This window comes from Talpa europaea, assembly GCF_964194135.1.
Source record: "Talpa europaea genome assembly, chromosome: 8".
NCBI lineage: Eukaryota > Metazoa > Chordata > Mammalia > Eulipotyphla > Talpidae > Talpa > Talpa europaea.
The window spans coordinates 53,850,743-53,863,396 of NC_140075.1; the positions used below are offsets into that span (position 1 = coordinate 53,850,743).

Here is a 12,654-nt window from a genome sequence, read left to right on the forward strand (position 1 = left end):
TCTTTTATTAGAGACATACTATTAACATGACTGAAATCATTTCATTGCTAAGCTATCTTCTACCATTGGATAATGTCATCTTGCTGCTGTTTGCCATCTCCCTAGAGTGAAAAGAATACTTTTCTTTTTAAAAATTAATCAGTCTGAGTCTTCAGGCCCAGGGGAGGCTGTGTTACATTCTCCATTCAGTAGTCCTGCGCAGGAATGGTGATCTTGTGGATAAATTCATCATACTTCACTTTGCCATTTGGTTCGATATTTGCTTCCCTGAAAAGATCATCCACTGCAATAAATCACATTAATTTTTCAGTTTGGCTTTAGTGTAGGACATTGAATTCTTGGAGGCTGGGGCTCCCAAGAGGTCTTCCCTGAGTGTCCAATAGATGATTCCCATAGTCCAGGAAGTAAACCAGTGAACAGGACAGAATCCACCTCCTACGCCTTGGAGACCACTTGGAATTAATTTTGAGTTAATTGGACTTTCTGCAGGGGCTGGGGTAGGGACAGAGGTGTTCTGGTGAGGATTTAGTTGCTGGAGCCACCTTCTGCTTTAATTGTTGTCTTTTTTTTTTTTAAGATTTATTTATGCATACAAGAGCTGGGGTACAGGCCAAAAGTGTGGGGGGGTGAGAGGATTCACCAGAGACAAAGTGGGGGGCAAAACAGGCAGACTGACCAAAGTACACTGCTGAGGGGAGCAGCGGGCAAGTCAGGAGAGGTCTGCTGTGCCATGTGGGTCTCTCTCTGGCCGGCCAGGGGCTCGAACTGGTGCTGCAGAGACTGCGGACAGCTTCATAGGTTGTGTTTTAAACCACCAGGGAGGCCACCTGGGCCCAATTTAAGCCACCAGGGAGGCCCAATTTTTATCTTTTTAATAGAAAAATATGTGACCCTGTGCCGTAGTTCGAGGAACCTTTGCCAAGGATTTTACCTTCAACACCCATGGCCCACCCTCTCTCCCCGACTCCCCCAGCACAGCAGATATCCTATGCAGCTCCACCCTGGCCACTCCAGCCCAGGCTTTGGCCTGCCCCTGTCCTGCCTGCCTTTCCTTCCAAGTCAGCATTTCCCACCAGCCCTGCCCCACTGCAAGACAGGACTTAGTGACAAGTGGTGTCTGCCACTGACACCTCTTTTTTAAAAAGTGTGTGTTTCAGGGGTGGGGGTAGTATGAGAGAAAATGAATTCGACTGTGTCTAAAGCTTAAAACATACAAAACTGTCATTGTTCTTAGATGTTGCTCAAAAAAAGTCATTTCATTTACTTGTTTCTTCTGGTTCTGATTTCCTGGGACAAAATACTAGCTTGTCCCAAGCACTGGCAAGAAGAGCCATTCCAGCTTCTCTGCAGTGACCTCTGGGTGCCACCCTGTGTTTGGCTCATGTCTCCATCCTCATCCTCTTGCAAAAATTGTCCAACTGCCCTGTCGACTTCCCTGCCCTACACAACCCCACGACCCAATTCTGGGCAGTTAGAGAATAGCCAGTGATTCTCTGCTTACCCGTCCTTCTCTAAAATGTAATTACTGTGCTCTAGATAGTAGTTGAGTATTTTTAGAAAGTTGAGATTAATTTATCTCTTTTCATGGAGAAGCTTCTACCCCTGAACTGCTGGGTTGAAACCATCTCAAGAGGGCCTCCCTGGTGGCTCAAGGGGTTAAGATGCAACCTATGAAGCTATCCACAGCCACTGCAGCATGAGTTCGATCCCCGGCCAGGGAGCTGCTCACATGGCCCAGCAGACCTCTCCTGACTTGCCCGCTGCTCCTCTCAGCAGTGTATTTCAGTCACTCTGCCTGTTTTGTTCCCCACTCTGTCTCTGGTGAATCCTCTCACCCCCCATACCTCTGGCCTGTGCCCCAGTTCTTGTATGCATAAATAAATCTTCAGAAAACACAAACATCTCAACAGACATCCCAACACCAGCTCCAAGCCAGCCACCCCAGCCTCCTGCCCACGAGAGGAGCAGCGCTTCAGAGCCGGTGCCAGCACCTGCAGGAGGTACCTGACAGGAGGAGGGCCACTCTGTTGAAGCCATAAAAAACCAGAATGCTGAAATCAGCTGGCCACGGCCTCCCTGCAGCCCTCTGAGGCTTCTCTGAGGCTAAAACTGAAGATTTTCTTTCCATCACCCTGGGCAAAAGATTTCTACTTCTAGTGTCCTCTTTCTGCCTCCCACAGCAAGAGGAGAAAAAATTAATGTCCCTGCTCTTCTGGAACACATAGACAGTTTCTGTGAATCAGTTTCCTTACTGGTTAAACAAATGAGGAGGTGCGCGGGCCTGGGGTCTGTGGTATCACTTTAGACAGAGATCGTCAACTACGAGAAAGAAGGCCGCAGCTCCCTCGCTGCGAACACTCCACCTGGTACATAAAAGGTCGAGCGGTGTCCTCAGAGCCTGAGAGGGAAGGAGAGCCCACGTTTCCCGTGTTCCCATCCAAGCAGCCGCAATGAAAGAGGAGATGGTGTTAGCTGCCAGCCTGAAAAAGCGGGGGAAGCTGCATCTGCCTTCTGTGGGGCTATTTTTAAATGCTTTGCACTGTGCCTTTGTGACTGCAGATCAGATCTAAGCAGACTGGCTTACAGAATGTTAGCTACCGCGGGGACCTGAGGGACTGTCTGTTGTAACCGCATTTCCCAATGAGGAAACCGAGGACCGGGTGGTGGGGGGAGAGGTTAAGAAACTTGGCTGGGGCTCACCAGAATGAGGGGGAGCCAGGATTCAGACGTAATTCAAATCACAACCCTGCAAAGCCTGCCATGGACTGGTTGTGATTTAACTGAAGGGTGAAGGGCCATCATTACTGGAGCCTGTTCCTAAACCTGGCCCTCCGGTCCCAACCACAGGCAAGCCCTGCAGTCTAAGTAGAAGTCCCAGCCCCTGGGGTGGCTGGATGCAAACTCTGGCGGCAGACCAGGGGAGGCTGCTGCGGCAGGAGCGAGGGGCTAGCCCAACAGGCTGGCAGAACACCAGCAACAACCCAGGACTGGGGTTGCCCTTTTCTAGAAGACCCAGCCTCCTCATCCTGCTCTGAGACAGGGAGTGTGCTGGTTGCTGGGAGGTAGAGGCAGAGGCCGCCCCGTGGGGTTCTGTGACCAGCAGTTCCAACTGAGGCCACCACCAACACCCTTTCTGGAAGGGCTTAGAGCCTGTGAGTCATGAGGAAAGGGAGCAAAATGGCATCTCAGTTTGGAAACTCGGCACCTGCGCTGAGGACAGCAGTAGTGAGAGCCTGAGATGAGCTGGGCGAGGGCAGTGATGAGTGTCTACTAGACCCACTCCCAGCTCATCCACCCAAAAGCCACTTACTTCACCTGTCTCTTTGGCAGTGTAAAGGGGGCACCGGTGTTCCCAGAGGTGTCCAAGCACAAAGTGAAACCTTAAAGGCAGGGAGAGGCCCGAGTGGAGCATACCTGGATTTCCCTGGCCCATCCTTTCCTCGTGGCAGGCTTATCCCCTTTCACCCCCAGGCCTCTAGTTCCCCCTAAGCTCCAGAGTTCACTTGGCTTGACACCTAGTTGCAGTCTTCTGGCACATGCATCGAAGGTAGGGCCTGCACAGTCCTGGTGGCATGGATTGGGCTCCCCCCAACTCCCTAATCTTCCACTGCTGAGAAAGGGACCCAGCTGGGGCCTGCCTGGTGGCACGGGGGTTAGGACAGTGCGATCAAGCTGTTGCCAGCCACTGCAGCATGAGTTTCATCCCCAGCCGGCCAGGAGCAACCCACATGGCACAGCAGACCTCTCCTGTCTCACCCGCTGCTCCCCTCAACAGTGTATCTCAGTGAATCCACCTGTTCTGTTCCCTGCTCGGTCTCTGATGAATCCTCTCACCACCCTCACCTCTGGTCTGCACCCCAGTTCTTGTATGCATAAATAAATAAATCTTAAAAAGAAAAAAGGGACCCAGCTGTTACCTTCTTTGTGGGTGAGTTTCTCCCCCAGTTTTGTGAGTTTGGACCGCAGTTCAGAAGCCATGATGTAGCCTTTCTTCTCCTTGTCTGTCATCAGCATGGCCAAAAGAATTTCTTTCTTTGGGTCTTCTTGTTTTATTTGTATGTGCATAATATTCAGGAAAGTGGAGAAGTCTAGCTCTCCATTTCTGTCTGGGAAAACCCCCAACACAGCAGAGTGAGCAGGGAAGAAAAGGCTCTTTGAGGGGTAGCCAACTAACTAACCCAAGTCTTCACAGCCAAGTCAAGGGCCACAAAAGTCAGGCAGCTGGTGACAGTGGTCACCGCGAGGATGCAGTCCTTCCCACTGAGGTCCCCCACGGACATGCCTTGTTCACTCCTCCCACTGTCCTCAGGTTTTATGGCTGTCATCATCCCATCTTGCCCACTAAGGAGACAAAAACTCTGAGTGTGGAGTCACCTCTCAGAGGAGTGGCAGGATAAGTAAGAAGCATCACCTCCTCTGGTCCCTTCCAGATGCTTCCTGCCTGCCCTGACCACCAGAACCATGTCCGCAGGTCCCTTTCCCCTTGGCGGCCACCTCCACAAGGATGGGGGGTTGTCTAAGCCCCAGCCCCGCGGGGCAGTTCCCCTGACTTCCCTCATGCGCCCTCCACCTGGCCTCCCGAGCCCGCGCCACTCCTCCCAGCACGCCGGGGAGCTCTGTCCAGGCCCTGACCAGCCTAGCACTGCAGGAAATTAGAACTTCCCCTGATCACAATTTCCTGTTTGGAGGAGTCAGAAACCGAAGGAAACCACCTCCCCTTTGGAGCTGGAAACAGGGGTCTCCAGCACTGGGCTCCAGGCCTTCAGAGGCCCGGTCCCCTGTCCAGCCTGGCCTGCCCTTGGATGGCCCTGCACTACAGCACAGCAGGATAGCGCTGATGGGACCTCAGCGGAGCCCTGGCAGGTAGTGGAACTCACCAGAAAGGTGAAGGAACAAGTCCAGACACTAAAAATCACCTCTCAGCTGGGGTCAAGTGCTCTTCACCGGCCACCCCCTCCCTTCCTGAGTGTCCAGCTACTGACAGAAACAGCCACATCAGCCTCTGACACCCTCCCTTTTTTATCTTTAAAAAAAATTCGTTTGTCTGCGGTTACAAATTCCCATACAAAATATATAGGATATATATATATCAAAAATACAGGCAGCAACAATACAGGATGGGAGTGGAAATCACCCATAACCCCATCACCAGAGAAAGCCACCTGGAAACACTTAAGGTGGGTTCTTTCTCACCAGGTTGCCTAGTTTTTAGGTCAGTCTTTGAACTCCGAATTGGGTTCCACCATTGGCCTTAGAACCTGAGCAATGAGAAAAGGTCCCAAATTTTTCATAGGGTTGCCAGAGCCAAGCACCGGACTAATTCTCAATAAAGAGAAATTGTCCTATGAAAGCAACGTCAGGATCGTGGTTGGCACTGCCATCGCTGGAGGTTTGTGATCACCTCGTTGGGATGCGTGGATCCTGGGGTTCTGTGAAATGGGAGTGTTACAGCTTGCGCTGGGGATTCAAGAGTCAAGGGATTCAAGGAAGCCCAACTGCCTGGTGGCACCCGCACACCCTCCCATCCCCTGTCTGTAAATTCTGACCACCTGCCCCTCAAACTTCTGAGCTGCCACTCTACCTTTTGCACCACCCAGTGCACCACCCTCTAGGCCCACAGCTACAGAGTGCAGGCCCCATCCACCAGCCCAGGCTGCTTCTGCTGCGGCCCCAGCCTGGCCGGCCCACTCACCTATTCCTTGAGTCTGCAGGTGCCGCTGTGCCTCCCCCGGTGTCGGACTGGCCCCCAGGGACCTCATCACCACCAAGAGGTCGGTGGCTTTTATCTTCCCCCGCTGCTGCTTGTCATACAGGGAGAAGCACTCCTTGTACTCTGCACACAGCCCAGAGGGAGAGTCAGTCCGTCCACCCATTCTTCACCCCACCCCCACCCCCTCCCTTATCTCCCCCTCCCAGCCACCCCTCCTAGGGTTGCCAGATATACAAACAAAACCACACCACCATCCTGTGAAACAGAATTTCAGATAAACAATGCCATTTTAGTATAAGTATGTCCCAAATTGTGCATGGGATGTACTTATACTAAAAAAAGCATTTGCTTGGACGTCACGTTTACCTGGTGTCCCGTATTTCATCCCGCAACCCTAGCCCTTCCCTCTCCTGACTTCCCTTTGTCTCTCCTTCTCTCTCCCTTTCTGTTCCTTCTTCCTCCTTTTCCCTCCTTTCTCCCCACCCCCAGCCCCTTCCATTCTCCCTTCCACAGCTGACTAGCGTCACAGGAGAGCCTTCTCATCCTCTAGGGCCAGCCTGGTGAGACACGAGTCCACAGCAGGGCGTCCATGCTCCCAGGAGACCTTTGCTGAGACAACTTATCTGGGAAACCGGGTTAATGAAAAGACCAGAAACTCCCTCTGGGAAGGCCAGGCAGAGAGGGGCCCTTAAATGTGGTGACAGTTATTATATCAACTGTGGGCACTTCTGTGTCGGCTGCTCCAACCCTGGCCTAACTCTCAAGCTGCCCCATTCCTCAGGGGCGCTGCTAGGCTCCCCACTCTGTCTAGCTGGCACTGCTGCTCTCCCAAGCTCCTTCCCCCCGGCACTTGGTGGAGATGAAAAGGTTGCCTGAGCTCAGGCTCCTCTGGATCTAGTCTCAGCCCCACAGCACTGCCACCTGCACTTTGTCTAGGACTCCCAGCCCAGGAAACATGAGGGGACAGGTAAGCCCAGGGGAGATCTCTAGGCCCCCTTCAGAGCCTGATTCAGGGACTGGGGTGGGGCTGCCCTCAGAATTGATCAGAAGCTCCCCAGGTGACTGGGGCCACTGCTGGAGTCCCTCAGGGGAGTTTGCCTGGCCCTGTACCAGCCTCCAGCCCCATCTCTCCTGCTTCTCTCACCTCCAGGTGCTCCCTGGGATCAACTGCTCCTGAGCTGATGGTAATAATGAAAAAACAATGACAACTGCCCCCACTGGCAGACACTTCATCCCCGGGCCTGTGTGATCCCGCAGCGACCCCACAAGGTGTGGCCTTCCTTGCTCCCGGGTGGAGATGGGCCACAGAGGGACAGCTGGGGAACAGCTCCTGAAACACAGCTCGCCCGTGGATCTTGATTCCCAGATAGAAGCTACCAGAGGACAGCAGAGTTGGGGAGGAGAGGCAGAGGAATTCTTCCCCACCCCTCAGGCTGGCCTAAGGCCCTTTGGTGCTCCCTAATGAAGGCCTCCCCTTGGCAGCTTAGAATTTCTGCCAGGTAATAAAAAGCTGGCCTTCAGGGTGGGGGTAGAGACAATTAATGGCCTTTGTGGAGAGGTTAAAAGGGAAGCCCCCTCCTCACCACACACACTTTCAGAACTTTCCAGAGCCCAGACATCAGCTTCCAGAGGGGCAGACAAAGACAGGACCAGGCAGCAGGGAACAGCGTGGTCTAGGGGCAGCAGGTCAGGGCCTAGCCTAAGACCTCTTTGGTTCCTGCCAGGACTAATTACCTCCAGAGGGTCAGTGCCAGTGGGAACAACTCTACATGTTGCAGTACCAGTGGACCCAAGGGGGGCCAGCCTGCTGCTGGTGGGTGTCCTCTCAGGACCATCTCACCTTGTCTCCTGCCAGGGTTTGCTGCCCTCCTGAGGCCTTATCCTATGACTGTCATCCCCATCGCCCTGTCCCCTGGCCCTCACCAGTGCCTGAAGGCAGCCAGGACACACCTGGGGCCTGGAATCAGTCTTGCTCAACAACAGGCAAATTGCCCTGCCCCTCATATCAGGCATAGTAATTGGGGACCCATGGCCCATGACTTCAGCAGGACCAGGGGCAAATAGAGGCCGGTCTAATAAGTTGTTCCATAAACTATGTCTGTCTTCTGCCTTGGCCAATACACCTTCTAAAGCTCTGGAAGGCCAGATCTGCTCTTGGGGTTCCGGAGTTAGAACAAGACAACAGGGCTGTTCTCTTACCCCTACCTCTACTTCCACACCCCCTTGCTCTCCCTCCCGCAGAGGATGATGGCTCAGCCCTCCAGCATCCTATCCAGTTTACTCCTTTCCTGTCCTCTCCTCCTGCGAAGGTGAATACCAGGAGCACAAGGATTTGCATTCTGTGTTCACTGCAGGATCTTTAAGGTCCAGAACGGGGCAGTCCCAATGCCAGGGCTCACAAATATTTGTTGAATGAAAGACTAAATTGGGTTCAATGAATTGAATTAAACACCCCCTTGACCTCTTCCCTTTGAAAATGCAAAGGCCCCAGGACAGGAAAGGAACCTCCTGGCTCCTAGGAAAATGCTAGTGGTGTGCTGGGGACACGTACCAGGTGGCTCTGCTGATCTATATACCTCAGTTCATTATAAATCTTACAAATAATTTAGAAATGTGCAATATTCATCATTATAAATTCCATCTAGCCAGTTATCACAAGGGTTCTGTGAGTTCTCTTACCCTTTGTCAACCTAGAGTTTTGATTTGACCACAATTTGGCAAATGAAGCTCTATGCCAATGAACACAACTCTGTTGCACTGGATCGTTGTTTGATCCTCCATGTTTTACTAATGGTTGATTTTAACAACCAGCTTGCAAAATTCCTCAGACTGTCTGGTGCCACTAGGGCTGTGCCAGGCCTAGTATCAGACATCTGACCAACATGATCCCCTTTGCACCTCACTCACAGCAGCCTGGGGAGGCGATGACATTCTCCCCACTTCACAGATGAAAAAATTAAGGCTCAGAGGTGATTGTACCCCAGGTCAGCTACCTCCAAGGCCCTGTTGTGCCCACCCCCCAGGCCACTTTCATCCATTCATGAAGTGGCCACTTTCTTGGTGTCAGACACCGGAATACAAAGGGAAGCTTCCCTGTTTCCCTCCTGAGGCCCTAAGAGAAGGGTCAGTGAGTCTCAGAGCCAGGTGTTGGGCAGGGGTCAGGGGACACTGAGGCTGACAGTCCTTGCTGGCCCTGAGACCCACTCAGTCTTGCTGTTACACCTGGACAAGAGCCCTTCCCTGGGCCTAGTGTTTTAAAAGTCCCTGCTCTGGCCCTCCTGTTGGGGTAAGGAGATCCAGGGTCTATGCGGAAGTGCCCCTTGGAATCTGGAACTTACCCACAAACTCGTCCTTCTAGATCAAGCTCCGGGAATCAAGAACTCTGGAATCCATGCCCAGGCAACCCTAAGCCCACCTCCAGCACCTGCGGGAGCCCTAGCTGGGCTCTACCGGGCTCCTGCTGGCCTGGATCTGGGCCCCAAGCTCAGTGTAACTGGACCCTTGCCCTTGGCCTTGTGGAAACAGCTCTGTGTGCTGTGCAGAACTGAAGCCTCCTTGGGGGGGTGGGGGGGGCAGGCACTCCAGTGCCCACATCACCAAAACTAGGCTTGCTGCCAGGGCGAGGGCCTCAGATACCACCTACGCTGACCTCCCACTTACAGGCCCAGAAAATAGAAGTATCCTGCCCGATGGGCTCTACTCTCTATCATTGCCAATTTCAAACCCCACCTCTCCTGTTCGGCCCTCAGCCACAGCTAGTGAAAGGTGATTCTTTCTACCTCCAACTTAGCCCTGCATCTGTCCTCCCATATACTGCCCCAAATCCAACTCTCAGGGCCTGCAGAAAAACCTACTGAGCTCTCTCCTACCTGCACTTTGTAAATCACACCGACAAAGGTAACATCTTTGACGTTTCTACCTCTGAGCCTCACCCCCTACCCCACTGGGCTGGGGCCTCCCTGGGCAGCAGCCTGCCCGTGCCCGTGGGTGGGCCTGCTCTCCCACCAGCCGCCTTCCTTCCCACCAACAAGAATGAGCGAAGCAAATTGCCTAATGAGACCCATATTTTGCTGTGAGTTGCTAATTAAAGAGCAAACCCAACCTACCATTAATTTGGTCCTGGGAAAGAAACTTGGCCTGCAGCAGAGAGAGGAAAACCATTAGGAAGGACTCATGAAAGCACCCCTCGCAGCCCAGGCCAGCCTGGCTAGGTGACACAGACCCCCACTTACCATCACGGGGCCTCTGGCTGCCACCCCTGGGTTCCTGCTCCCAGAAGCAACTTCCCAGTTCCTCTTCCTCTCAGCTTCAAGTCGAAAGTCCGCCAAGCTGGGTGGAGGCTCCAGTAATAAATCCTCGGCTGCCATGGAGACCGGGCCTGATGCCAGGGGTCAGATTCCAGCTTCCTGTGCACAGCTGATGCCCCACGGAAGGCTTGAGAAGATGAGGCTGCAGAAGGGGCTCCCCCAGGACTCAATCCTGTGTCGGGCAGCTGATGCTCTGTAGCAAATGGACAAACACACTTGTTGCTTCCTGAGCTCCCTCTGGACACTGAGAAAAGGTCAGTGAAACACACACAGGGGTGTAGCCCTGGGTCCTGCCTTGGGCCTGTCTCAGGGGGCCTTCTCTCTCTCCCCCCAGGACCAAGCTGGGAGCTACCAAGTTCCTACTAGACATTGGGCACTTTGCAATTTGTCTTATTTACAGCTCATCACCTACCATCGTGTAGTGAGAACCTGCCAGGGTGGCTGGGCCGTATCAGAGGCCTCTCCCTCCAAAGCCTGTGACACAGTAGAGACGGACACAGAGGCTGGGGGGCTCTCAGGCTGGCCCTATGCCCAAGTGCTGAGTGAGCTTGGCAGGTCATTTTGCTGTCCTGAGCCTGTTTCCTCTCCAGACTGCATCACAGAGCTGTTGAGAGTATCCAAAAGGGGGGTAGGAGGTACTGGGTGGCCCTCTCTGGCTCCACAGCAGACCAGACCGCCCAGGAGGCTCGGAGGGAGGGCTTGGAGGTGACCTTTCCCAGCCAGGAAGCCTCCTCCTTTTCTTCCTTTCCTTCCTCTCTCACCGGCAGCCCATCCCTTCCGGCAGAAGCTGCTGGCACTGCCCATTTCCTCGGTGGTTTGTGCTGCCCACTCTCCAGAAGTAAGGGCAGGTGGGGTGTGTCCCTGGAGCTGCAGCGCTGGGCACAGCTGGGTTCTCACCCTTCTCCTTTTGTGGAGCTGCTGGCTGCCCCAGTTGGGGGCTCCGCTGTCAGGACCGGCACACAAGGCCAGGGGAGGAGCTGTGAGGGCCCAGAGGAAAAGAGACCTCTTGCGCAAGGCCTAAGGACTGCCTGCGTCTACTTTTTCTCCATTCCCCCCCACTCCCTCCTTTCTTGTGGAAAGTTCTCTTAGCTCCCAAAACATGTCTCCAGATCCACCTCTTCACACCTGTTTCTAAAGCCAGAGAATTTCAGCTGGAGGATGTGACCCTCCTCCTGAGGCTGAGAGGAAGCCTGCCAGGCTGTAGGAGGTGGGAGAGGAGGGGAGCTTCTCCATAACAGCCCTGAGGGAGAAGGAGAGGAAAATGGGGTGGGGCCTTGCAAGGGTAGAGGCACAGAGTTGAGCTTAGTAGAGAAGCCTGGGGGGTCAGGCCAAGGTGCTCACTCCAAATTACCCTGTGTTTGGGCCAGGCTCTTGAGGAAGACAGGTATCTCCTTGGATCTAGGTCAGTGTAGGGCTAAGCGCCCCCAAGGGCATCCCAACCCACACTCCCTGCTGTTGAGCCCTTACATTAGGTGGCGCCAAGGTGTTGATTGAAAGCCCGTGTGGGGTGGTGACCACTTGAATGGGCTCTTTCTACAAAAATCTATCTAGTAGCCCTCACTGTGTTGTGTGTTTGCCATTCCTCAACCCAACATGGGAACAGAAACAGCCCCCCATGTCACTTGAAGGGCCGAGATTCTATTACCCCACAGGGCTCTACCCTGAGAGTGAAAGGGGGCAAGAATTTTTCTTCTGCCTGCCGCCGGCAGTCAGGGCCACTGGCCATTTTCCAGGTGCAGCAAAGCCAGGTTGCCATCAGGTATTTCTAGAAATACCATCAGGTATTTCTAGGGAAATGTTTCCAGGAAACTGTCCAGTGAGATCTGAGTCAGGAGGCACATGCATTCCCAAGGCACCCATAATTTGCTGATTAGTTTTCCCATTCTCCATATTCACTCTCATGCCTAATTTTTTTCACTTTCTTAGCCCAAAAGCAGGACTTTTTTGCTAAGTGATTTTACCAACTACTTGGTAGTTTTCTTACCAAGGGCCCCCCAAACCGTATAAACTTCAGGCCCCACACAGGCAGGCCTGACCCTGCCCTCGGAGGTCTGTTAGGTGCGTCTGTGGAATGGGCCTGGGCAGGGGTTGAAGCAACCAAATGAGCTGCTGGGCAGGTGGGGCAGATAGTCCACGGCGGCCCCCCTCTCGCCTTTCGATGTCACCAGTCCCAGGAAGTCTCCGGTGGCTGCATGGTCAGGTTGAGACCTTGGAAGATCAAGAGCCAAGGCCCTGGGGGAATGAAGTGACTTGCCCAATGCTGAGTGCCAACCTCCAACAAGCCATGCTCCCCACGCCCCCAAAGGGCACCCTCTCTGCTTCAGCCTCCGGGAGGAGCTGGCAGTAAAGCTGGGAGACGAAGTGACAAATTGGCAGGTGTGGAGAAGCCGTATCCTGGGCTCCTCCTGCCCAGCCCACCCCCGCCCCAGCTTCCAGAGTCAGTCCTCTGAAGAGAGCTGGGCATAAAGGGGAGAGCCCCATCTTGCCCTGCAACTGCACCCTGGGATCTTAAGTAGCATGGAGGGCTAGTAGGTAGCGGCAGCACCTGACTTGGCCAGACAGGAGCTGAGTGGGCCCTTTGGGTCCGCCCAGGGCTCCTGCTGCGGGGAGACTCGCCACTCTCTCCCCAGCTCCAGG

The 12,654-nt window shown here is 53.8% G+C and overlaps 1 protein-coding gene across 2 annotated transcripts; it reads right to left on the bottom strand.

The window, feature by feature from the left end:
• Positions 1–185: 185 nt before the first annotated feature.
• CALML4 (calmodulin like 4) lies at positions 186–10,077 on the bottom strand (the record flags this gene model as incomplete). Of its 2 annotated transcripts, none has more annotated exons than XM_084240622.1 (5): positions 186–283; positions 3,918–4,106; positions 5,693–5,833; positions 9,817–9,847; positions 9,943–10,077. In XM_084240622.1, the coding sequence occupies 5 exons, from the start codon at positions 10,075–10,077 to the stop codon at positions 186–188; spliced, it is 594 nt and encodes a 197-aa protein (XP_084096748.1). The 2 variants fall into 2 exon arrangements, with proteins under 2 accessions (XP_084096748.1, XP_084096749.1); XM_084240623.1 differs by having other exon boundaries at positions 3,918–4,102; positions 5,689–5,833.
• Positions 10,078–12,654: the final 2,577 nt, after the last annotated feature.